Below are 25,781 nucleotides of genomic sequence, written 5' to 3'. Positions count from 1 at the left end.
TCCGTCTCACTCTAGAATGATTCATGGTAGAGGTTTCTCTGTGTATATTACGTAAGTAACTTAATAAACATCCAGTACGGAAATGCAAGTTATTCCTTTCAACGTCGAACACACGCTTTTATATATTTTGTATTCTCGTTTTTTCATTAATTCATGTACATTGCACATACCGTTCAATTCTTCCAATATTCTTTTGCTGGAAACGAATAAGTTAGGATCATTTAGATAGGCAAATTCTCTGCTGATACTTGCACTCAGGAGCAACAGGTCGTTCGGACTTACGTTCCTTCAAGTGTGATGGATGTTTGTGGGTGGTATGCCTCACTTTAAAGGTGTCAGTTCGTTTTCCGACACGCCAAGTGTAGTTATAAATAATTGCAGCAAGTTACCAGGGATGCTTGTATACAAGATATTGTTTTATTGGAGTATTGTAGTACATGATGTAGGGGAAAGAACTTAATATAATTTATTCCCTGACCTGTGGACATAAATATTTGTAAAGAGATATTTATTTCGTTATTTACCCGACATTAAAAACAAATAGACAACGTTCTGTCTATTCTATGGCACGTTAGTATTTAAGGAAATGTGCAAACTAAAACTGATCCCTACAGTAAACTTTGACTAACCTCTTGATTCTCAATTGTTTTAATGTTGTTATACAGCTTGTTATACACCATATCAGATAAGCTGACAGCATGGTAAAATCTAAAAACGTTCTCTGGAGAAAAGTATCTAAAACAACAAGCTTTCGACTGTCTTAACTACAGTCTTCAACGTGTGAAATGGTAAAAAGGCACTAGCGCGGCCCTTCTCCTTCATATGTTTAAGCTGACTACAGTTCTGATTTGTTTTCCCCAATGCTGGCTTCCTCTTTGGAAGAGATTTGAATAACTATTTTCCCAATATTCTCATTTGCTTCCATTCTCTTATGTGCTTGCTGGACTTCATCCATGGGAAACACAGAGTCCACAATGGATCTGAGCTTTCCATTTGCAAACTGTGGAACGATTCTTTCTGTAAATTCTTGGGCCAATGCCGCTTTATACTGTAAAACAATGCAAATTACATTTAACAAGTTAGTATTTGTTGTATAAAAGAATAAAAAACCCAAACGTTTTGGAGTAAACTGGCAGAAGTTTTCGAAACGCAAAGTTGTTTTTAAGGTAATAGGAACTTACTGAGCGACATAAATAACGTTTTCGTTGGCGGATGACACCGCAATAGGTTGGGGCTTGGCCGGTTGTATTCACCGTATAACATCAACGTAAAACGAGATTTAGTTGAAAGGACAAAGCACTTAAAATAGCATTGTATTGTCGATTGAATGCTAAATAATCGGACAGAGAAAATGCCTGTAGCACTGATTATTTAACGCGTTTTGTCAACAGGTTTGAATTGTTCTCAGCTCGAATTTAAGTCCTCTCTTCAAAGGGTATTGAAAAGATCTCCCTGTGATCTTTCTCACACACGTGACATCTCTGAACGTTTAACAAATCGATAGTACACAAAATGGCACTTACACTAAGGGGTCTACTCCTCAGAGTTGTAGCGATAAGAGATCCCCTCTTTTTAAGCAAGTCTCCGAGTAGGTTCCCTGAGATCTGTCCTCCACCCAACAGTCCATACAGAACCCAACGGCCATCCACGGAGAGACTTTTGATATTCTGTTCCCAAAACGAGCTTCCAACACAATCTAGAATCACATTTACACCTTTTCCTAAAACAAACAAAAATGAAATGAAATAAAGAGCATTGGCCATCTAAGACATTTTCTTTCAAGCTCAGTGCAGCATGCGGACATTAATTAAGTTCAACAAAAGATCAAAATCTACAACACCCTGGGTCGTTGATGTACTATTTCCAAAACGAGAGCGAGTGTTTCATCGGGGTATCCAAACACCGAGAAACAAATGAAAGCACGAGGCCGTAGGTCGAGTGCTTTTATTGTTTCGAGGTGTTTGGATACCCCGATGAAACACGAAGCACGAGTTTTGGAAATAACTTCTCATGATCCCTCTTAAAGAAATAATAAACAAAGACTTCCAATTAGAATTGTTTGCTGTCTAACATTCCTTCCTCGATAATTTCAATATCAATGATATTTTTTACCGGCGTAATTAAGTTGCATTTATGGTGCGATTTAATTTATTCTGAGATGTGAAAGTTGCTGGGGTTGCCAGCATTTACAAGTTGTCGTTCAGTCAGGATGTATATCGCAAGAAAGTCGTTCGAGAGATTTCGGTAGCCGAAAAGTGTGGAGGATGAGAAGAAAAGTGTTGATAATGCAGTACCGAAATCAACAGCTTATAAAGCCAAATGGTCGTGTAAGGTTTTCGAATGGAAACCGCATCGATTAGTGAAGTCCTGTACTTTGGAACCCGGCGGTCTTTTTACCACGAAAGACTTTGAAGAAAGAGTGCAAACTTTGGAAACGGCCATTACAGATATGCCTGCATGCAGTCTCAACTACTGGCTGTCGAAGTTCGTTCAAGAAGTAAACAATTCTTCTGGGGAACGTTATCCTTCCCGTTAGTTGTACTCGATTATTTGCGGACTGAAGCGCCACCTTTCTGATGTAAATGGAAGTGCTGCATTGAACCCTTTGGACATGTCCGACCGAAGGTAAGTTGCATTTTTTGGTGATAAAATTTGGTTCGCGTAAACTACTTGTGTGCATTGTTTTTAATACTACTCTTTTTCTTTCGCTTTCTTAGGTTTGTGACATTTCGGCGTGTTTTGGATGCAGAAATGAAAGAAGCAACGCGAATGGGTGTGACTTTGAAAACAAAAGGAGACACATTGTAAAAGCTTACTTCTGAGTAATAAATATTCATTGATTTTGTGCAAGTTGTCATTGTGCATATTTTAGTGGTATATACCACTCTCACTGGAGAGTGGTATACTGTTTTTCATTGGGTATCCAAACACATACACGTGATGTGGTATACATCTTGTGGTTGGTAGTTGACCTTATGAATTATTAATGAGTTTGAGAAGAAGAAAGAACAAATAGCTAGAACAATAGCACAAGCGTAGAGTACATAAAATAATTACTGTGTCGGTACTGAATTAATTTAAGCAAGAACGCTCGCTTAAACTGTGTTCGGCCACCTTAAGTCTACAACCCACCATCACCGACCTGTGACGCGCGACCCATAACCCGGGACCTGTGACCCGCGACCCACGGACCTGCAACCCACGACCGCAGCAATACCATGTAGTTCTAATTACTTGTCGTTCAGTTTGAACAATGACCCCGGGGTTTGACTTTCTTTCAACTCAGAAATTACTACAAAGAATATAAAAACAATGCTATTACCACCAGTAACACTTTCTATCCAACTGGAAAAATTTCCTGTTTTGTAGTTAAACCCTCCCTCGGCTCCAAGTGACTCTGCCATCTTGATCTTCGGCTCCGAACCTGCAGTGACATAAGGCACTGCTCCAGCCAACCGTGACAGCTGAACCAGCGCTGTACCAACACCGCTGCCACCCGCGTGGATAAGCACTACTTCACCACTCTCAACTTTGCCGAGAAAGTGCAGGAGTTGATATGCTGTTAGCCAGACTTCAGGAATGGCTGCCGCATCGGAGAGTTTGTAAGAGTCGGGTACTGGCATTACAAGAGCTTCCTCGACAGTACAATATTCGGCATACCCTCCTCCTAAAAATGAAAAATTATTAACATTGGCGGATCTAGGGGAGGGGCCGCCCCCCCCCCCCCTCCTTATTTTGGGTGAAAAAAGAAGAAATGACTGAAGGAAGAAAAGCCGGCAGGGAAGTAAATAAAACACAGGTTCCCCCCCCCCCCCCTAGCTCAAAGTCTGGATCGGCCTCTGATTGATGACATCTTATTTACATCATGTAATGTGTATTGCCATTTGAAGTATGACTTCTAAAGCTGCCTTCTGGCAGTTAAAGTTTTGCGCGTGATTGTATGACGGGATTTGCACGTGGAACCCATATGCACTTTACAAAGGTGTTGAAGATATTACAGCCGGACTCTGTGTGAGCCACGTACTAGCTGAAAAAGCTTGACTCAAAATAAGGGCAACGTAGATGAACACTGGTGTAAGATGACCAGCACCAAAGTACCTCTATGTGCCCTTTACTATGCCAAGTTCAATGTTAGTCACTAAATATGTGATGTACATGTGTAGCAGACGTTTTTAACTTGTTGATCACTGAAAACTGATCGTGGACTGATGCATTTAAAGGGATGCTATATACGGTGTATATAGGATCTACCATACCATGGTAATGATTTAAGTATTGGAAACAATTGCTCACCTCCCAGCAAAGACATAACTTTGTCACCCTTTCTGTGAAAAGCAGAAAACAAATTCACATTCTTTGAAGAGGTTACAAATTACATTCACCTAAATTCTATTTCTCCCATTAGCAAGTTTCCCCCCTCTGTACACAAGCTTCCCCTGTATACAACCCCCATTTCTCCCTGCATCCCTCCCCCCAGCATCCTAGATTCCCCTAGTAAAGTTTTTTTTTCTTTTTTTTGAGATATGAGTACATAATTACACACGCAGTGAGTAAAATATAAAAAAAGTTGTCTTAGTTGCTGACTTCGGTACGCGTCACACAGTGAGTATTATAAACAAGAGAAGTTGTCTTAGTTGCTGGCTACGCGGTATGCGGTGAGTAATATACACAAGAGAAGTAACTTTTCTTAGTTACTGGGTATGCGGTAAGCAGAGAGTAATATATTGAATTGAAGAACCTCCCCACCCCCGCCTCTCCGAGGTTTTCTGCCTGCAATCAGTTCTTCTGCGACGAAGTAAACATGCGAAGAGCGGATGACAATCTCTGTAGAAGGCCAATCATTTTGGATTTTGGCGGGACATTGCTAATGTCTCTGAAGCCGTCCTTGAAGGCAGTGAGTCGTTGTTGAGCAGCTTCGGAGAACATGTAGTGGGATGATGCCGGGGTGTCGTGAGCGTCGTGCGTTTCTAGGAAGATGTCGGAAACCTGTTTCAGGTTTAAGTCTTCACTTTCAAACCAGGGGCGGGCTTCTTCTTTCTCAATGGTAGTTGGACGCAGGCACATTGGAAAAAGAAACATGAAGCAGTCCAGCAAGCCATGGCCCTGGCCCTCCATGCGACGGAGTAGACGTGCGGCGTAGGTCACCTGGGAGGATCTCAATATTGGGCGGTATTTCGCGGGTTCTCTATGTTGCAAATCGTTAGAATAAACCTTCTTCCGGAGAAAAGCTGGCATAAAATCTGAACCGGTTGCATTTTAGGAGTTTATTCAGATCTTCAAAAACCTCTGGCGAGACAATGAAGGCTTTAATCGTTGTCAGTTTCATAAACAGTTTTCACTAAGGCCGATAAAGTGCACTTTTTAATCATGCAGTTTTGCATGTCTGGCTCGGTACGTCACATCGTGCACTGGTTGAAGTGCGCCTTCCTTCAGGCTAGGGCTTGCGATCTCCCCGTACCCGGTGGAACGATGAAGACTATGTAAAGGCTGGACGTCTAGATCCTAGCCGGTTAGCCCCTAACCGTTTAACCCCCCAAAAAGAAGACGATTAGCCACAGTCAGAAGTCGATTAGCCCCCAGCAAGAAGTCGATTAGCCCCCATTCACGCTTGAAGAACAAGAAATAGGCAGTGTTTTCAACTTCTGGTAAGCTACACGACCGGTTACCGGCACAAGGTATCCGGGACAGGAGCCAAGCGAAGCTGCTTTTTTGTTGACGAATTCGGCAACCGAAGGAGGGAAAAAGCAGTCATAATCAAATGTTATGGAAATTAACCGACGATGCAGCTGACCCTAGGTTCTTTCGTGTTGCTTTGCAACTTTCGCTAATTTGGACATTTTCTTATTGTGTATCTCAAAGAGCTGGAGTACCTTGCTGTGTAGCGTATGGTTTCGGAATGAGCAGTGGCATGAACGATGGAAGCTTATAAACGGGTGGTTTTTTTTGAACAATTGAGGCAATTGAAAGTTGACCTCAGAAGAGTTATTGTTACAAAAGGAACCATAGAATCGCGACGTGAGGCAGTGAAATTAATAACAAAAGACCAGCTTGCGATGAAATAATGAATCTTATACTACAAAAGCGACAATGATTCCCAAAGACAAAAACAAAAGAAGAAGCGAGGCGTAGATAAAAACAACGCTCGAGTCCTTGTGGTTGTAGTTGATGTTCTGTCGCAATCGCGGGACAAAGATAAAATCTGTGATCATACAACTAACTGGATATTAAAATGTGCTCTTCAAAGCGCGTAATTTTCGCTTTCAAGCTTTTGATCCTTGCTGTGCGCATTAACATTGTTCATCACAGGCATTACTGTCAAACCAAGTGAAGCGCACCACTCAAGATTGATTATTTGAATATTGAACCCGCTAGTGGTTTCAAGAATGCAATGAGTTGATAAATCGAATATTGAACTTGCTAGTCGTTCCAATTCGACAGTATGGCTAACGGGTTCAATATTCAAAAAATCAATTCATTATTGCACTCTTGAAACGACTAGCGGGTTCAGTATTCAAACAATTAATTCATTATTGAAGTTGAAATGATTAGCGGGGTCAATATTCATAATAATCATTTCATTAATGTAGTTTTGAGGGGTACGCTTCACTTGGCTTGGTGTCATTCTCGTTTTAAAGTGTTTTAAGACTGAGAAGTAAGTTAATGTGTTTTATTAGTTGATACGTAGTTAGAAGCCGGTTATTCGTTTCAGTTGAGAAGTAGTTAGAGGAAAGTCACAATCAATCAGTAACTGCTTACTTTGTGAGTCAAGTTTTTAGAAGACAAATGCTGCATATTTCTCACTGCGTACCGCGTACCGCGTGGCCATCGCCCGCGGGGGGGGGGGGGGGGGGGGTAGGTACTCTACAAAGTTCCATACGCGGAGGCTCCGCCCCGAGGTCCAACCCTTACCCTTGTGAATACCATTTTGACAGCAAAGGTACCCCTTTCGTATACTTTTAATACTCAAGCCGAGTCTTATGAGCTGGCGTTGGATACGTTACAATGACGTTAAACAGCCTCTGGCCCTGACAGACAAGGACCGACTACTTTTAAATGAAAAAAGGTACCCTTCCACATACTTCATAACTGGCCCGTATTGTGAATAAATCGCCAAAAAAAAAGTTCTCTTGTCATTTTCATGTAATGCCTAATAAATTAGTCCATGGGCCGGGGCAGGTTCATTAAATGAAATGATAGAGCCGTAAGGTGCGCCTGTTCGAAATATTTGATTAAATACCTTGTAATTTTACTAAATGACAGATATCGCTACCCTTTTACATACCTCAACTTGAGAAATTCCTACCATTTTATATAACTGAAGCCTGAAAACGGTACCCCTTTCGGGCGGAGCCTCCCCGTATAGGCTATAAAAGGGAGTACCCCTCCTCCCCCCCTCCCCCCCCCCCTCCCTCCCCGGCCTGGCCAACGTAAATAAAGGACGCCATTTTGAATTCAAAATTTATCTGTTACACGAATAAATGCGAGTTTCTTCGTACCGCGAAGCCGGCTAAGAAGAACTGTGTATTCTGCAGTTAGACCATAAAGACGTGGTCAAGAGTTCGGAAATCGATTGACTTCGATTGTTTGCTATTTTTGTGTGAGTTCGATTTCGTTCGATTGGGTTCGATTGACTTGTGCCGGGGATATTACTTTAACCTTCTCTGTCTTTCCATCTGTATCATCCAGATAAAACACTTACTTCCATTGGCGAACACACTCCTCTCCCACCTCCTCTATCACACCAGAAACTTCTATTCCCAGAATGTCCGAATCCCCCGGCGGGGGGTTGTAGAGGCCTCGTCGTTGCAGAGTGTCAGCTCGATTTAGTGCTGTGTACTGCACGCGGATTAAAACGCGAGTTTTCTCCGCTTTAGGCTTTGGAACTGTACCTATACTTAAATTTTCCACGCCACCGGTTTTGTAGAGTACTGCTTTCATCGTTGGATCCCCACAAATGAACGCAGCCCTGAAAATATAAACTGATAGGAAACAAAGAAAAGACGTTTCTCTGCTCATGGTGGAAGCCTGGAGACAAGTTAGTTAGTCATACTTGAATGACTATCAAGCTCAGCGAAATGTTGCTATTGATTGCAGGCTCAATTTTCAATATGGCGGACGAAGCCGTGGATTTTGAACCTGACTCAAAACGTCCTAGAATAGCTTTGGAATCGTCGCAATCAAATCTTCAAACAGGGACAGATGATCAAGCTTGTGAAGAGAAAACTTACGAGTTACCTAAGTGCGTTCAGGGAAAAGATACTGACGGAAACCTTGACAGGAAAAATTCAACTGACCCAGAACACGTGCGCGATGCCACCCCTGAAGAGACACGAAACATAACAGAAGAGAACCCGGGAAACGATGCATCGGTTAATGAATCGTCTAAAAGTGGACTTGATGCTGTGATCGATACCTGTGTTTCTGAAAAGGACGTAGGAATTCTTGAATTCGTGAGCAATTTTCCAGGCTTTCACGGCGTACTGAAGCAGAGGTATACAGACTTCATTGTCAGTGAGAGGGACCTTGAAGGGAACATAGTACGCCTGTCAGATACCTCAATACCTCAGGGTGACAAGGCCAAAGAATTTGATCCTAATATATTAAACCTAGAAGAGAAAGAAAAAATCCAGAAAGTTGTTGATGACGAGGAGAAAAAAATTTCGGTGACTTTATCTCCTGATGACGACAAGGATCACAGAAGATTGGTTCACCGTGCCATTAGAGAAAACTACTCTTTCTTGGGTAAACAAGATTTCATAATGAGTTAATGTTGAATCCTGGTACTTGTTAAAACCATCAAATATACCTTTGTCTGATTGGCTCTACTGAGATTTGATTTTTACACACAAATAATAAGATAAGAGATGTGCAGAGGGCATCTGAGAGATATTTGTTTTCTTAGGCTTGGTAGTTAACATGAAAATTGTATCAATTGTATTTCAATTTCACTTTGTATTAAGAAGTCTCTCTTGTTTTTGTTGTTGCTGTTGTTGTTTTGTTTTTTGTTTGTTTGTTTATTTTTTATTTTTTGCTTTTTTGTGTGTGTTTTGTTGTTGTTGCTGTTGTTGCTGTTGTCTTGCTGCAGTTGTTGTCTTCCTGCAAAAAAAAAAGCTATGGCTATAGAAACAATAGTCTCCATTTGGCACAAAAATATGCTTGGATATTTGTCCGCAGACATGAATCTGTTCTGAGAAGCAAACAGTTTTCCGAGAGCATAGCTCGAGGAAATCTGTGAGCTTCAAGGAACAGATAATGTCCAAGGACAAATATCTGAGCATATTTTCATCCCAAATGGAGGCTACTGTGTTTCTAATTCTTCAAATTTTTTTCGCAACACGCAGTTTTGAAAATTGGGGATATTCCCCAGTTTCAGCTGAGGAATATTCGGTCACGTGACGTATATAGACCAATCGCGTGCGAGTGAAAATATATGATGGATTGTAAGCAAAGGTGTACAGTGTAAGGGAGGTATGGTGGCCTAATTTGAGGTGTGCTGCACTCCAGATTGAGCATTCCACATTTGAGTCCTGGCCAGGATCATTATGTTGTGCTCTTGGGCAAGGCACTTTACTCTCACAGTACATCTTTTCATCTTTAAGGTGTATATATAACTGGACATCAGCCAAATTAATGCTAATAGGGAAGGAAGGGGATGGGTTGTAGTCCTGTGATATACTAGCACCTCTTCTTGTTGGGAGTTATACCATAGACAATAGTTTCATGCTACTGAGTGAGAGAACAGGGTGTAGTCTCTCTTGAATAACCAAATTATTGCTTGCTCTTGACACCCACTGAAATGTAGAACACCTGTGGAGCCTGATAAACTGCTGTACTGAATGTTTTTGTGGCTGCCACCTCACAATGGTGCTCTTAACTTATGCATGTACATGTGTCTCTTATTGACCTCGACATTGTTCTGGAAGTTTTTCCTGTTTTTAATATGGACTTTATAACAAACTGGGCCTCTTGATTCTCAATTTGTCTACTGTAAGAGGTAACCATATCGAATTTGTCTTCTATGTAGACAGTGACACGGTGGATGTAGATGACAAAAAGGCAGTCAGAGTTTTCCATAAGCGGGATTCCAGTGGAAAGCAGAGAAATACTTGCTGGCCAGCTGAACTTGGCAATTATTGCTGGTTTGTTCTTTACAAGGAAAACAAAGACACTATGGATGCTATTAATCTTTTGAGCAAACTCCTTAAGATCAAAGCGGGCATGTTTGGCTATGCAGGAACAAAAGATCGCAGGGCAGTCACCACACAGCAAGTTTCAGTGTACCGAGTCAGGGCTGAACAACTGAAGGATCTGAATGCTTCCCTTTGGAATATGTGTGTTGGGAATTTTAAGTATTGCAGAGAGCCTCTTAAACTTGGTTCTTTGTCTGGAAACCATTTTATCATAACACTTCGCAATGTTGTTGGGGATCATGATAAGATAACAGAGAGTTTGGAGTCACTGAAAGTTAATGGGTTTATCAATTACTTTGGATTGCAAAGGTTTGGAACCACCTCAGTTCCCACGCATAAAATAGGTGAGTTTTAAAGTAATTACTTGTACATGTATTATCAGGTCATTTCAAAGTAGATGTATGGCGGTTTCTTTGTCTTTGTTTTCAATTAAACAAATTATTGCACTTGTATGTAAAAAGCATCATGTGCATGCATATATATACAGAGTCAATAGTGTAAAATGCACATGTACAAGAAAGGCTTTTAGTTTTCCATTTAACTTAGTATGCAATCTCAGTACATTGATGAGAATTGCACAAGACTTACCCTTGCCTATAACCTAAGCTGAATTGACATCTGAGCATCAAAGATTTGAATTAGTTTTATGTGTAGTTTTAGTTTTTATTATCATTTTTATGTTTCAGAGTAGGCGTAATTTGGACTGAAAGTCATTAGGGCTCTAAATCTGTATCCATGCTACATGTATCTTATGGAGGAAAAAAATTTTTAAAATGATGCACCTCACCCTGCATGTACTTTGTGATACATGTACATGTACAAAAAAATGCCTTGTATTTCTAAAATCAGCGTCCATATTCTATTAATTTTACTTTTACTAACAAACTTGTTAAATATTTGTAAAATCTACAGGTCGTGCATTGCTTCTCAGTAACTGGTCTGAAGCCATAGATTTGCTTCTTGCTCCAAGAGATGGTGAACCAGATGATCTGAAGGCTGCTCGTCAATACTGGAAAGACACGAATGATGCCAAAGGGACTCTCAAGAGAATGCCCAAACGGAAGTGCATTGAGAGTGACCTCCTGCAGGGTCTGGTGAGACATGGGCCATCAGGCCTGGTTAATGCCTTGCAGGCCATTTCTAGGAACACACGGCTCATGTACGTCCACGCATATCAGAGCTATGTGTGGAACTCTATGGCATCAAGACGCATTAAGGTATTATTTGAAAGTTATGGGAATAGTACATTGAGGCTGAGACTAATGCGGGTAGCCTTTTCAAATGCAAATGATATTAATCTTTTTTAAATGATATTCCCCCGCATGAGCCTCTGTTGCAAGCTACTTCCAGTTCAATACTGAGAATATGAAAATGGTCTGTCATAATTGTTCCATAGTCTACATAAACAATAGCCTGTATTTGGCACGAAAATATGCTCGGATATTTCTCTGTGGATATTATCTGTTCCGAAAAGTGAACAATAATAAAGTGTATTATCGTTTGTCACACGATGTAGTCACTTTAGATGTAGATCGCGACGTCTCGACTGCTTACCGCTAGTCTTCTTCAGGTAATAAGGTCGACTGATTGCACAGTATCATTTATATCACAAAGGTCGGCTGTGATTGGTGCATTTCGATCCTCCTATTGTTCCATTGTTCCGACGAGTAGCTGTTCCCTCAGTGGTCCACTGTGTTACCGTTCTCCTATTGTTGTGTTTTTTGATCCTGGGCATCCATGCTTCAGGAATTTCAATTCCACTATCCCTGTTGATGTTATTAGGGTGAAGTCTTATGTGAATAGCTTCCTTGACTCTACGTGTGTACCAGTGAGGATCTCGATCAATAAACTTGACCTCATTCCAGATAGGATAGTGGCCGGTCTCGTGGGTGTGTTCAGAAACGGCGGAGGTCTGGGTACGGGCGAGTCGTATATCCCTGTCATGTTCAATGATCCTCTCCTGCATACATCTCCCTGTTTCTCCAATGTAGACTTTGCCGCACTCACAGGGAATCCTGTAGACAACACCATCTTGTTTAACCGGGTTGACGGTGTCCTTTGGTCGCACTAAGAGCGGAGAGACTCTGAAACTCCTTGGACACAAGGTAAAACAGTGGTGGATTTAAATTCCGTGACGGACTTTCTTCTTAGGGTTGTTCGTTTCTTTTTGATCTTCTGCACAAACAAGGAGGGATACCCGTTAGAAACAAATACAGATGACAGATGTTTCTTCTCTCCAGCAATTACTGATGGTTATTATTGCATCTACCGCGATGAATAACAACAACCTTTTCCTCGACATTGAAAAGTGAACATTTTTCCAAAAAAGAGGTACATTGTAGCTTGAGGAAAACTGAGAGCTTTGAGGAACAGATAATGTCCAAGGACAAATATCCGAGCATATTTTTGCGCCAAATGGAGACTATTGTGTTTATTATCCTTCAAATATTTTTCACAACACGTGCAATTTTGAAAATTGGGGAATATTCTTGGATATTCCCCAGGTTTAGCTGGGGAATATTCTGTCATGTGACACGGTTTGATTGCTCCCTTCAAAGGCTATCAACTGAAGATAAAATTTTATTGAGTTCAATACTTAACAACCATAACCAAAAGATACCTACTCACATGTATATATTTATACTGTCTAAATTGTTATACTGTGTTGGGTTTGTTAGGAGTACGGGCTTCAGCCAATCAAAGGAGATCTGGTTGTTGCATCAAAATCATCAGCTGCCTGTTCTACTGACACAGGTGAGTTGTATTTGCCATTTAAAGTTAAATTATACTATGCACATGCGTCATCATGTAGAATTACTTGTGCCATTTCTGTCCCCCTAGCCGGGATGCTCATGCGAATTATGAATCAAGTCTGGAAAATTCCACATGTCCTCTCAAGGCAATAAAAAGTCAGATAATTTAGTTCCTGGATGTTTATTCTTCTCTTGTGCCAGTTAATACATGGAAGCTGAATAAAAATCGTTCCAGCTGCTGCAATACTTTTCCTTTCTCTAATACTTTTTCCTTTCTCTAATTCTGTCATTCATGAAGCAACTTTATTTGCTAAAAGATTCGCTCTCACATAACTGAATTAGACCCGTGCTGGCACAAATGGCTTCAATGATAATTACAAAATTCCTTCTTCCTTGGGTGGGATGCTAATTTCTTACAATTCATGGTCACTGACAATCATTTGACTATGTAAGGTTGGTAAAGTCTACATACTAGCCAAGTAGGCCATCAGACCGGCACTTATCTCCAGTTTCTGTCCACAGCATGAAGCGACTAAGAGTATTTCAACTCCCCCTGGATGGGATGCTAGTCCATCGCAGGGTTACCCCCAGCATTAAATTGGCTGGTACCCATTTGTACACCTGAGTGGAGTGGAGAGACGCACTGTGAGGGTAAAGTGTCTTGATGTTGCCCAAGAACACAGCCCATTGCCCCCTGCCAGGGCTTGAACCCGGACCCGGGGGGGGGGGGGTACTCCCATATATGAGCTATATAGGTATGTGCCACGGGATAGGGTATGGTTTTTGAGGTTCTGGATCCTTAAATAGGGTATCATTTTCGCCCATGTTGGCATGGTGTTCCTGGTGTGATCCTTAGACAGGGTGCCTAAATTGTATCAGCTAAAATAGCAGTGTGTAAAAGTTGACCCGTTCAAGCTATTTTGAGTTTTTGTTTTTCCCTTCCATAGGGTTTCATTTTTTGGGTTTGGGCCTTAAATAGGGTATCAATTTTCGTTTGATTCATCCTTAAATAGGGTCAGGGTTTAAGCCTATTCGCGGCACACACCTATCCGAAATTTATGGGAGTACCCCCCCCCGGAACCCGGACCACTTGAGGCGAGCGCACTAACCATGAGGCCACCGCGCAACCATTTGACTTTGTATTCGTAATAAAAGAATGGCTTAGAAGGTAAAACAAAAGAACTTAAATAAGACCAGGCTAGAGAGGGAAAGAGTCTTGTTCAAGAACACAAAATGACAATCCAGGATTTTTTTTACAGACGAGTCACAGATGCAGGATACTATCGAATTTATTTCTGAGCCAAGCCGAACAGCAGTAACAGTCGTAACCGAAGAACATCTGAAGAGCGGACAGTTCACAATCCACGACGTTGTCCTTCCACTTCCTGGATACGACGTTGTTTACCCTGACAACGAGCTAAAAGATCACTACAGACAAATAATGGCCAACGATGGACTTGACATTGGCAACATGAGGCGAAAAGTTCGAGACTATGCACTTTCAGGGGCTTATCGGTAAGTAGAAAAAAAAAAAATTAAAGAGCCTTTATTTACTTTTGGCAGTGTTTATAGTATAAAGGCTAATGGGGCCGAACAAACAACTGAAACAAATGATTTAAATCAATGAACATAACATTGTTGAGAATCCCAACTGGCCGGAGCAAACCAATTAGCTATTTACAAACATGGCCGAGGATTTGAACTCGGGGTTACCGTGAAACAAATCCAGGTAGTGGACAGAGCGGGACTCAAACCCGAGACTGCTGGATTGCGAGTCCGACGCGCTGACCACTCTGCCACGTTGGGTTTGTTCTTAAATGTTTTCTTCTAGTTGTACATACGCGGGACGTGACAGGTCTGTGTTCGCGAAAAAGCTCCTGAATATATAGTAAAGCATCTCATGAGGGGGAAAATGTAATGCAACGTTGCGTAACGGACAAGGAGCGGGATTGAGATGCGTTAGACGTAAGATTCGATACGCTAAGAGATGCGAGGCTACACGCAAGAACGAAACTTAATACGCGAGAAAAGAGACGCAACGCGCTAAAAGGAGACCCTAATAAACTGTCGATGATAAAAAAAATCTATCAAATTGTTATAACATGTACTGTCTGCTCATCTTCATGGATTGTTCCCCTTTGATTCCGCAATGACTCGCCTATGTGTTAAGAAAACCTTCGTTTCATAGGAAGTTACTCGTCAGGCCGAGTCTGACGAGCTGGCGTTGGATACGTTACAATGATGTTAAACAACCCCTGGCCCTGACAGACAAGGACCGACTAAATGTGGCTCAGGAGCCCCAGTCTGTTCCAAACGGAAAGTACTTGGCACTACAGATGGAGTTCACTTTGCCCACGTCAACTTACGCTACAATGGCTTTACGTGAAGTTCTGAGATGTGACACGTCATCAGCTTACCAGTCTACGCTCAACCAAGAGTGAGGCCTGGTTGCAATCGACAACTTGCTATAAGTATGGTAGACTCGTTAGAAATTCCATGTTTTCAAAGAAGGTCGTGCTGTATTGGGACCGTTCATTTCAGCTGAAATTGTTTTGCGTTAGTTAGGATCAAGTGCTTAAGAACCCATTTTCCAACGCCTTTTCTGTTGAAACGGTCAAAAACTTTTCAGTGTACTGTTGAAATCACCCAGTCAAACATGTCACAGTTTGACCGAGTTTAATACCATTTGAAAACATTAATCAACCAAACAAGTCGGAAACGCTTTCTTCTAAACGAAACCAAACAAGAATGGTGAAAAATTAAGACATATTCCGCTCAAAGTTCGAGCAATAAGTGCAAAAACTATTTACTTAAAATCTACTCATAGCACGGTAACTATTTAAAACAACTCACTTTGGTTCATTTCTCTAAGTGACACCGCGATTAAATTCTCAAGCATTCTCGAGAAAGTTTATGTCAAACCTCAAGTTCAGTTTTCTCTCGCGGGGTCAGCTTGAGAGCTGAAGTCTCGATAAGTCCTTCTTAACTGTATTCAAAATATTACCATGCCATGAAGTTTTTTTTTTGTAACTGAATTTTTGCCATTGTTGCTCGAATGTTCTGCGGAAACCATCTTAAAAGGTAAAATTATTGGGAAATTTCAAACTAAGTACCAATTTAATTAAGTTCCCCACAAGCTATTTGAAATACTGGGAAGGGAATTTCTTTTCTTTTCTTTTCTTTTCCTTTGTTTTTCTTGTTTTTCTCAATGGAACAGAAAAAAACGTGAACAGAACAAGATTAATTGTCACACAATAAAATTGCGATAACGTTGTTATTGCAGACTCTTTTAGTTGTTGTATTTTATTTCAACTGTGCGCACTATGATGCAATACAGTAATGTAATACAAAAATATTATAATATGGCTGTTTTACAATTTATCAACATGTTGATTGATTCTTGACATTTTCATCTTTGTTCTTGACTACAAGCAGTCTGTACTGTGCCTTATAGCTGTGGAGTTTTAATGTAGGCTTTTGATTTAATTTAGGCCTTCGCATTTCGTAAAAGTTAAAAAAGCAAGTCAGGTTTTTGGAAAATAGAATTGCACGAGAAAGGATACAAGGTCAAGGAAAAGAAGGTAATACACCAGAAAATCATATAAGATTGTATACCACAGACAGTGATATTTCAATGTACAATTTAAATCTTTGCAAGTTGCTTTTACTCTTGTCCTGTTCTGTGTTATTTGAGCCAAGACAATTTTCTTCTGGAAATTCACGGAGCTGAGCCACGACAATCTTGTCCCCAGAGTCCGCGCGTTTTCGGTCAGCGGCGACCGAACGTGCGATGCTCTAGACGAAATCCAAAACTAGAACCAGAAAGTCCTGGTTCCTGGCCTGATTGTGCGCTTGCGTTCAACTGCAATAAAGATGTCTGAACATGCGTAGAGAGAGAAACCGATGTAGCTAATGCTGGTTCACAAAAAGGATCGTTGCCATTGGAGCCATAACAGTTTTGATTATAAAAACTGTGCATGCGAGTCGACACGACGTGTAGTACTCTTGCTATCCCCGAAGTGAAAATTAATGTTTGAATACTCCCAGATACAGCGAGAGTCAGAAACTCTCCGAGTGCTTTTTTGTCGTAGATGGGACTTGCTTCCTCGTTGTTGAGGTCTTAGTCACGTGTATTATGATCAGCTGTAAAATACATACCTTGCTTTTGTAGAATCATCAATTGTTCGCTCTTTCCATGCTAACAAGCTATACAGCAACTTAAAAGCGTTGGGTGACAAACCAAGCAGCAGTCGCAACGTTTCAATATTATGCTTGAGCTCTATTATACATTGTTGCATTTGCGAACATATTTTCGTTCGCTTTTTTCGTCTTTATATTATTATTGTCTCGTTCTTTTGTATGCAGTACATCGTTTTACTACCAGGATTTAGTAACAACTGGTCAAATATAATTGTTGGTGAAAATTTACCCATCGCTGTTGTTTAAAGGCAGGCTGTTCAAACATCGTTGCCGTTCTTGGAAGTGGAAAGAAATGCAACCTTTCCTCGAAGAAATAGTGTCTCAATCCAAGCAAAGAATTTCGTCATGTGTGCTTTAATCGATAATTCCTCTTTCCTACATCGTGCAAACTGCGCATGTTAGTTCCCAGTCCTGCCTGTATTTCGAGCATGGCAGCACTCCACATTGTCCCTTAACTGAAGCGAGCAAAGCTTTCCCGGCATGCCTTCTGCTTTGAATTACTTTGACTCCGGTTGCGTCGGCGTCCACGCAAATGTACTCCGGTCTCGTGCTGTTTGAAGTATCGGTCATAAGGTACCCGTGATATTCGCGGGTCCAGAGACGGGACGGGCAAACATTACGGGCAGGAATCATCATTAAGGATCCTCTGTGCTCCACGCGACACATAGCACAAGGTACACCGAGGTAGCTTATCTCTGAGCCCCTACCAGGGAACTTAGCAAAAAGGTCCTCGACGTGCCCGTATTCCACACCAAAGAGGGACGCTTTCGAGTGGTATCCTGGTGTGGGGGGCTTGGAGTAAAGGGGCTCCAAAGGCATACACAAATAGTTGGTTCCTCCTCCTTGTGGCGTGGATCTCCATCCTGCTACTTGGCCTAGCACAATACAGAAAAAGCTCATGATAAACGGGCGTAATTATGATCTGGGAATACTACTGTCGATGAAGCGATGATCATATTTTACATGATTTGTAATAAATGTCAAGGCAAGCTCACCTCCAACAAGGAAAACAATTCAATAACGCTTAATATGTCTTTCGACCTTCTATGTTCAGACTACATAATCATGAAATGCTGTAAATAACAGTGATTGTTGTGAGGCTTGTGTCCAGTTTGTGTATCAGTTTATAAATTGCTGTCTAAACTTGCCTTCATAAACAAGAACTGTTCCTCTGTCAGGGCACACCCTGCGCCCCCATCGAATGAACACGGTACTTCCTGATCTCTCTTCCTTAGGACCCTTTGTAATGGTTTCCTTGTGGCACATTACTGGATCGCCGGGAGGGCCCTTCGGACCTTGTTTGCCCTTTTGACCCTTTTGGCCGTGATGTCCTTTAGGGCCTGTGGAACCATCTCTACCTTAAACAAAACAAAATCTGCTAGAGTACCTACTGGACATCAAACCAAGTTTAGAATCTCTCTTTACAATATTTACCTCATTGGCGTTATGCATTCCAATAGCTGATCGAGCCAAGAAAATATCATTTTTGAATATTGAAAGGGTGATTAATTTCGTTTTCAACTGACCAACAAGAAATAGACAAAACACGACACAAGAGTATCACAACGTTGTCAAGAACTATCTAGTTTTAAGGGTACTGCGTTCGGTGTCTTTGTTAAAAAGACTTAAACTTGCTAAGGAGAAATGAAAGCACATCTCGTTCATAGAATGCATGCAAAGGCTACTTACCCGGTAATCCCTGTCTCCCTGGGATTCCATTCATTCCCGGTATTCCGTCGCGCCCGTCAGTGCCATCTCTTCCTACACTAATAAACACGAACACAGCGTCATGCGAAATTCGTGCCATCAACTGAATTCAACACAACAACAGAGGTAATCGCGGTAACAGCCAACTACTCACCGTCTCTTCCAGGTATCCCGTCCTTCCCGTCGCGCCCCGGTATCCCATTTTTTCCCGGCATGCCATTCCTTCCTTGTGGTCCCTGAACACAAAATGATCTTTGGTCAGGAGGCATGCTGAAGTTTCTTGACGCTGTAAAACTACACATTTAAAAGAAGAAGATAAAGACAGTGGTGTTTGGGTGCTTCTTCATATATATAATTCGTCAAGCTTAAACAAAGGAAATAGCAACCCTGAGTTGCATAGATTTTTCGATTTTACTTCTCCGTTTTTCCAGTCTGTGTTTGACCACATTACCAGACGTCTCGAAGTTCGTTAAAAATACTTCGCGGCGCGTCATATTTTCAACTCTCTTATCGCTGTTTTGAAATGAGGTGCAACACAATCTCTCGTGTTTTATACAATACTTGAAATTCATGAAACCTTAAGCTTCTAGAAATATTTATCGAAGTTAATGAACAAAAAATACGAGTTAGGTTGGTGAGGCAAACGTAAAATCACTTTGTGTGTCATGTGTCGGGTTAGTCACTAGACAACACACAGTCCATATGTGATGTAACCTTTTGGGGCAAATGTGTCCAGTGCCAGTTGTCAAGTTAGATGGTAAAGTTAAAGGGGGTTGATATGTTAGAAAAGTATAAAAGGTAACACTTGCATTCACACTTGATCAGACACCACTCCATTTATCTCTGGAATGTCCAATTGCTAAATCCTTTTCGAAGAAATTGACAGTGGTACAACGTTACATGTAGAGGAAACATTGCTTTGTAGCAAAACGAAATAATCTGTGGTGTTTTTACAACACACATCGTCCGGTTTAACCCTAAATCACTTGATCATAACTGGAAAATATTTTGTTTGTACACTAACACAGCACAAGATGAAAAAAGACCCCAGTTTACAGATTTCGTAACCCTCATTCCGCCTTATGCCTTGGTCTTCATTTGAAAGTTTGGATGGTTAGACGACGCAGAACGTTTGCATTTCTCCGGTGTCACTTTTCAATTCAGGTGACGAAGCGACGCCATTTTGGTAGTCAAATTGTTGGACTACTAGTCCAGTGTCGTTCAAATTGTTACTTTTTTTCTCTCGGTGGCCATTTTCTGTTGTGAAATCCTTGCATATTTTATCCACGAGATAACGTAGTCATTAACTGTTAATTTTATACGTCAGCGAGTGCATTCTTTGTTTTACATTCCTCGGTTTCTAACTTTCGTTAAATCGACTTCTCGTCAATATGTCATTACCTGCGAGTGTTAGTAAAGTACCTCATGTATGAGCAATATAAGAGAATCTGGGACACGTATAAAGGCATATGTAGCCATAACAAACACAAACCTAAGCATTAATTCAATATGACAATATTTAACGATTTGTTAATTAAAAGGGCGCGTTAAATTTAGTGCAAGTAATCAATCAATCTTGTCAAAGCAATCACCTGTGAAAAGTCAACGATAATCGTGATAAAATCTCTGCCGTGTGTCCAAAATTAATAAAACGAAAGGCACCAAACACGCAAATAATGTCTTGTTTTATTGAACAAATATTAACGAAAAATCGGTCACGAAAGTTGTAAGGAGCTTCTGTGTTGGTGCCGTGTTTCGTGCAATGTTTCTTTACATATATTCATGGTCAAGCAGTCGATTTTAGCTCAGTCTGTTCTTATTCTGTAGATAAACGGCCTAAATGTAGCTTTAAATTCCAATTTTTAAGACGAATTTGCTAACAGACGAAACTCATTACTATCACGAACTTTATTCTGGTCGTTCAGTGCAGGCCTCAGAGATAAAATCAACTTCTGATTGTGAGGTGTTATCGAACTAGACAAGCCAATGAACTTTGACTATGTTTTATTTTAGTACAACTATTTATACACTTTGATGTTTCCCATTTGTTTTTCAAGATGAAAACTGGAGAAACGGGTCGGGTCAGACTATTTCAAGCTTTTTTGAGCCTTCAGTAATTGTAACACGATTCTATCTTTCGATTTCATTCCTTTCTCAATGCAACAGCCAAATAAAAGACAACATCCCTTAGTTGATCACTTTCTTCAGTTCTTCTCACGAATTCTTTCATGATCTCTTGACAGTGCACAGATGTTGTTAGGATTAATAAGACGTATATTACTCTAGGGAATAAGAAGTTTGACGTTTGTTACCTATCATGATAATGTTGGAGGCACATGATATTGATTTAGTATGGATGGCTTTCTTTTATTCCAGCTCTCTGACAAACATAGCACATCAAAAGACACGATTTGTCGCACGAATATGACAAAAGGAAGCAAAACAGGCTGCTTGATCGTGTAGTTGTTCATCACGTTTCGTTTGTATGACATAAAAAGCAATAGTTATGATAACTTAATCAGTCACACGAAAGATTGGCACTCAAGAACTATAAGAATCTGTTTTAAATTATTACTTGTTAAGTTATTTCTATTTACATGAAGGTAGAGTTTTGTAATTTGCAAACGATGCTGAAATCAAATGTGGCACTCACACGAGAGTCTGCATCGTGCAATACGGCTATTAATTAACTTACACAGGCTGATTCAACTTACTGATTTTCCAAGGTTTCGAGTCGTCTCCATAGGTCATTCAAATTCCCTTCATGGTGCGTGCGCCGCTTTCCACGAGAGTGAACATGATCAGGCCTCGTGTCATAAGACTGTATCTGCGCTCTTTCGTTCTCTTTGCCGTTGATATAATCCTCTAGCTTATCTAGCCTTCCCAGGGCATCCGTGAGACGTGTACTTAGTTGTACATGAAGGACAAATTGAGCAGACAAGTAGCTCACAACGATCGCAATTTGAATAAACTGCCACAGCGAAAACGAAAGACAACGACCAACAAACCACTGTAAAAGTCGACGCATTTTGTCCCAGCTTAAGAGCACGTTATTCTTGTAAATTGAAACAGCTGCAGGCGCTGATAGCACATTTTACAAAGAGTGAAAGTAAAACAACCATCTTTGACTTTCTGCGCGATCTAGTGGCATACTGTTAACTTGTATTCCCCTGATATGTGCATTCCACAATAAACGTCACGATGATAGCCTTGTGGTCAGAGTTAATTTACATTCAGTCATGCTAATGGAATGGCAACCCAAGCGGAACCAGACCTGTGTTGAAATTTCAATTACAAAACAACGGTCAACAGTTCGACTGAAGTCCTGAAATGAACAAAATCACGCCCCTCTATTGTTCAAATTTGCCCGAGTTTAATTCGTCACTACATACATGCCTTTACCCCTTGTTACATGACAGAAATCGCACCTGGTGACGTGACCACAACTGAAATACTCTGCTCAAGTTGCACTGTCGTTGTGCCAGAAAGGTTCAAATAAAATTTCCAAGGCGCTTGTCATTTTATATCTATTTTGGCACTGATTGATCTATTTACCACATGTCCCCTTAACTGTCATGTGTGCGTGTGTCATGAAGGAAATTCAATGTCCCCTATTTAACCCCTAGTACCAAAACTTCGAACAATTCCGCTTGCTTGATGCTTATGCGTGCGCAGTCCCTAAATCACACCTGTTTAAGTTTGGTCTGAGAGGGTAGAGAGATAGGACGAATTAATCACTAATTAATGGGTATTACTAATTAATGGGTATTATAAGTGGTTTTATCTTCAGAGTTTCAACAGGATATTGTCGTAACAGCGTGGGTGGTCGTCCATCGAGTATAGAACACAGAGCTTAGCCGAGAAACTACCTTCATTTTGGACAAACTTCTTGTCCTCTTTTTCCTCATACCGTTTAAATGGACAGGCTTAAGTGGTATAAGAATTCAAAAAGTCTTGGATCGAGTTGCAAATCATTAAGGTCTGCTCGCCCTTTGATAACAATATTAGTCCACAGTTGGTCTCAGGTTGATCTAGAAAATTCAGCTTTTTATTATTGATAACAGGATTAACAGCATTCAGCCCTAAATGAAAAAAAAAAAAAAAAAAAAGAGCGTCATCTTCGTTATTCTCCAAGTCCAGGGCGTACCTAGTAACAGGCGAACCGAGAAACTTGCCTTAATCATTTTTTTGTTTTGTTTTTGCAGTTTATAGTCATCATAAATACCCTAAATAACTAGGAAGAAGATTTAAAACCATGAAAATTGCCTCAGTCAATTTTTTGTTTTGTTTTGTTTTGTTTTGTTTTGTTTTTTGCTTTGTTCTTCTGGCTACGGCCCTGAAATCTCATGATGTCAAAGTTTGGGTCAGTAATTAACAGTTTTGCGAATTTTTTTTTTTTCCATCAAACCGGATGAAGGATAAGCTCGTACCGACAGACTACGACCACTATGAAGAACTTTTTGTTGTCAGCTCTGTAATTTCTACTTGGTTTCAACAGATATTCTTCCTGGGTGATAATCTCTTGGTGGTGGCGATAAGACGAGCACCTTTTGGAATTAAATTACTTGAACGGTCATATACAGGTAGGAAAGCTAGCAGCTGCTCTGTAACTTAGCCAAACTTAAGACATTTGAGCTGAATTTTTTCAAAACGAAAAAATATCACCCTTATTTTAAGACAGATTTTCTTCAGACGCTAGATAGCTTGGTGTCTAACGTCTGAAGAAAATCCGTCTTTTAAAAAATAAAATGGTGATATTTTTTCGACTTTTTTGTATTGAAAATTCAGCCCAAATGTCTTAAGTTTCTCTAACTTTTCCATTCTTACCCGCCTTGTACCGTTTTTGATTTATTAATACCTACCTGGTGATTTTTTTCCTATTTCATACGTCTGAACTGAATATCGTTTTACAAGTCACACGACAAGAGATCGCTTGACAAGAACTGGAGAACATCAGTTTGAAACTTTTTAAAATGAAAACTCCAACTTTCAAAGGACTGGAGGAAACATCCTCCAATAGATCCAATGTAATGTTATGACAGCTATTTGTCCAAGAAACCTGATGTTGCCATGGCCACCGTGCCAACTACGCTAATTTGAAGTGTCTGAAATATTTCCTCTTTCCGATGATTAAATTTTGTGTATTAGCTTTGCATTATGAAGCTTTACATCACTTGTTCGATCGCTCTTGAATAATTTTTTTTACCGATTTGTCACGTATTACTTCCTGAAAAAGCCAGGCTGCGAATCCAAGATGGCGGATTTTATTCAGTTATTTGACGTCATACGAATGAAATAAAGAGGTTACTATCTTATCTATTAGAGCAGGCTGCCTCTCAACTAATTAAGGCAGAATTCTCTTAGATGTCTCATAACAGCGACATACCATGTCGTGAAGGTCACTGTGAAGTTGCACGTTCATGTGAGAGTTAACCAGATTATATGGTACGATAGTCATTATTTGCAATAAGTAGACGGACAGAAACGAGATTAAACAATTGGCGGAGCTACAAAAATAAATTTTGACCTCCTGAACTTCAGCGATTTTAGTTGGAACACGCAAGCTAAACGTTGTGAACATTACCAAGGACTGCTTTAATATATGTCCAAATTCCTTCTATTCTTCATCTAAGGAAAAGGGGAAGCTCTTTTTAGTATTTGCAATTTTAATTTGCCCCTAAACTTGATAACCAAACTTCTGAAAAATTTCATTTGAATCAATGAAACTCAGAGCTAGCCACCGAGGTCGATCAAATATACAATTGCCTGAAATTTAGACATCATTTCACAGTAAATATGTGTAGTGTATACTTTGTTGCAGTGCTGTGCAACGCAATGCAGAGCAATCCAGTTAGGGCACACAATTTATTCACACTTGATGCCCTGTTGTCGGGCATGTTTTGTGTCTTCTCTTCTAAGTACACAATACGAACTGCTTTGGACTTAAAAGCAAGTCTAAAATTTTGACGCACTTTAAGCGTGAAGAAGAGTGCAACTAAGAAGAAAGCCATATATATATGTACTACATGACATTCTTATATATTATGACGTCATCTTGTTGCTTTATGTGCAAATTACTCATAGTAACTGGTTGAAGGAAAGCGTGCAAAGGAAATGGTCAGGTTATCTAGAACGTTACTGAAAGGTCTTGGTTTTTTTTAACCTATGTTATAACCACCACGTACTTGTATATGTGTCAAGCACATCTGTTTAATCTTCTAGAAAAGGTTGATAAGTACTTGACCTTTTAAACATGGAATAGCCGCTTACACCGAATTTCTTCACGTGCTTGAAAAGACCAATTGTTTGCAGTTATTTCTTCCGTTATACGACCGTGACTGGATGTTTCTGGTTTTACAGGTTTTACAGGCTTCATCTTGGTCAAAACTGTGTGAGATTTGCCTCGATGTGTTGAAGATCCTAAGTATGTTTTAATCAGAGATCATTTCAGGATACTGGTAAAAGTAAGTTCGGTGTAATAGCCATTCCGCTTTTAAAACGGCAATTGCATAATCACTAGTGGGATTAACTGACAAACGGCTAAAATTTTTACCGGCTCTTTATTAATGGGAAATTAAATCTGTTCTCGTTACCTTTGGAATGTGATATTTGACAAACGGCCAAACGATTAACTGACAACAACCCCAGCTGAGAGATGACGTCATCGCTTTCACCCCTCTTCTCCTTCTGGACTCTAATCGTTTTGCGTAGGTAAGTTGATTATAAGGAAAAATGAACCGAGCTTTTCGGTATAGAAATCGATGCGACACAGAATTCTACTTGTTGCAAACCTCTGCACTTTCTGCTGTTTGGGGATCAAATCTCATGAGCTTCAACATTACTCAAAAAGCGTATGACCACCCTGCCTCCATCCATAATTCTGGTAATGTAGCAAGCTGCATGTTACTGTTGAATCAGGAGTTAACACGGA

At 40.4% G+C, this 25,781-nt stretch overlaps 3 protein-coding genes across 3 annotated transcripts; 1 reads left to right on the top strand and 2 right to left on the bottom strand.

Annotated features, from left to right (window-relative positions):
- Nucleotides 1-426: 426 nt before the first annotated feature.
- Nucleotides 427-8,075, bottom strand: LOC145481340 (quinone oxidoreductase PIG3-like). Its single transcript, XM_081459814.1, has 5 exons — nt 7,700-8,075; nt 4,294-4,325; nt 3,323-3,667; nt 1,524-1,720; nt 427-1,048 (listed from the first exon to the last, which is right to left on the bottom strand). The coding sequence occupies exons 1-5, from the start codon at nt 8,014-8,016 to the stop codon at nt 836-838; spliced, it is 1,104 nt and encodes a 367-aa protein (XP_081315940.1). The 5' UTR covers nt 8,017-8,075; the 3' UTR covers nt 427-835.
- LOC145481335 (pseudouridylate synthase 7 homolog) lies at nt 7,974-16,586 on the top strand. Its single transcript, XM_081459806.1, has 6 exons — nt 7,974-8,742; nt 10,025-10,534; nt 11,103-11,407; nt 12,869-12,944; nt 14,203-14,458; nt 15,132-16,586. The coding sequence occupies exons 1-6, from the start codon at nt 8,055-8,057 to the stop codon at nt 15,382-15,384; spliced, it is 2,088 nt and encodes a 695-aa protein (XP_081315932.1). The 5' UTR covers nt 7,974-8,054; the 3' UTR covers nt 15,385-16,586.
- A 926-nt stretch (nt 16,587-17,512) lies between these two features.
- LOC145481339 (uncharacterized) lies at nt 17,513-22,857 on the bottom strand. The gene is made up of 5 exons (XM_081459813.1): nt 21,565-22,857; nt 19,005-19,144; nt 18,833-18,904; nt 18,292-18,501; nt 17,513-18,018 (listed from the first exon to the last, which is right to left on the bottom strand). The coding sequence occupies exons 1-5, from the start codon at nt 21,876-21,878 to the stop codon at nt 17,519-17,521; spliced, it is 1,236 nt and encodes a 411-aa protein (XP_081315939.1). The 5' UTR covers nt 21,879-22,857; the 3' UTR covers nt 17,513-17,518.
- Between the last annotated feature and the right edge of the window lie 2,924 nt (nt 22,858-25,781).

This window comes from Orbicella franksi, chromosome 3 (assembly GCF_964199315.1).
Source record: "Orbicella franksi chromosome 3, jaOrbFran1.1, whole genome shotgun sequence".
Classification (NCBI taxonomy): Eukaryota; Metazoa; Cnidaria; class Anthozoa; order Scleractinia; family Merulinidae; genus Orbicella; species Orbicella franksi.
Note: the sequence above shows the minus strand (reverse complement) of the source record. Positions and strands in the feature narration are given on the sequence as shown.

Coding starts and splice junctions, on each gene's coding strand:
- LOC145481339 (XM_081459813.1), bottom strand. CDS start 21,878: ATGCGTCGACTTTTACAGTGGTTTGTTGGTCGTTGTCTTTCGTTTTCG. Junction 18,502..18,832: donor AGGGAGACAGGGATTACCGG/GTAAGTAGCCTT, acceptor GTTTTGTTTAAG/GTAGAGATGGTTCCACAGGC. Junction 18,019..18,291: donor AACAGTTCTTGTTTATGAAG/GCAAGTTTAGAC, acceptor GTATTGTGCTAG/GCCAAGTAGCAGGATGGAGA.
- LOC145481340 (XM_081459814.1), bottom strand. CDS start 8,016: ATGAGCAGAGAAACGTCTTTTCTTTGTTTCCTATCAGTTTATATTTTC. Junction 4,326..7,699: donor GAGTGTGTTCGCCAATGGAA/GTAAGTGTTTTA, acceptor TGCTTTTCACAG/AAAGGGTGACAAAGTTATGT. Junction 1,049..1,523: donor TGAGGAGTAGACCCCTTAGT/GTAAGTGCCATT, acceptor ATTGTTTTACAG/TATAAAGCGGCATTGGCCCA.
- LOC145481335 (XM_081459806.1), top strand. CDS start 8,055: ATGACTATCAAGCTCAGCGAAATGTTGCTATTGATTGCAGGCTCAATT. Junction 10,535..11,102: donor AGTTCCCACGCATAAAATAG/GTGAGTTTTAAA, acceptor TAAAATCTACAG/GTCGTGCATTGCTTCTCAGT. Junction 14,459..15,131: donor GCACTTTCAGGGGCTTATCG/GTAAGTAGAAAA, acceptor TTCGTTTCATAG/GAAGTTACTCGTCAGGCCGA.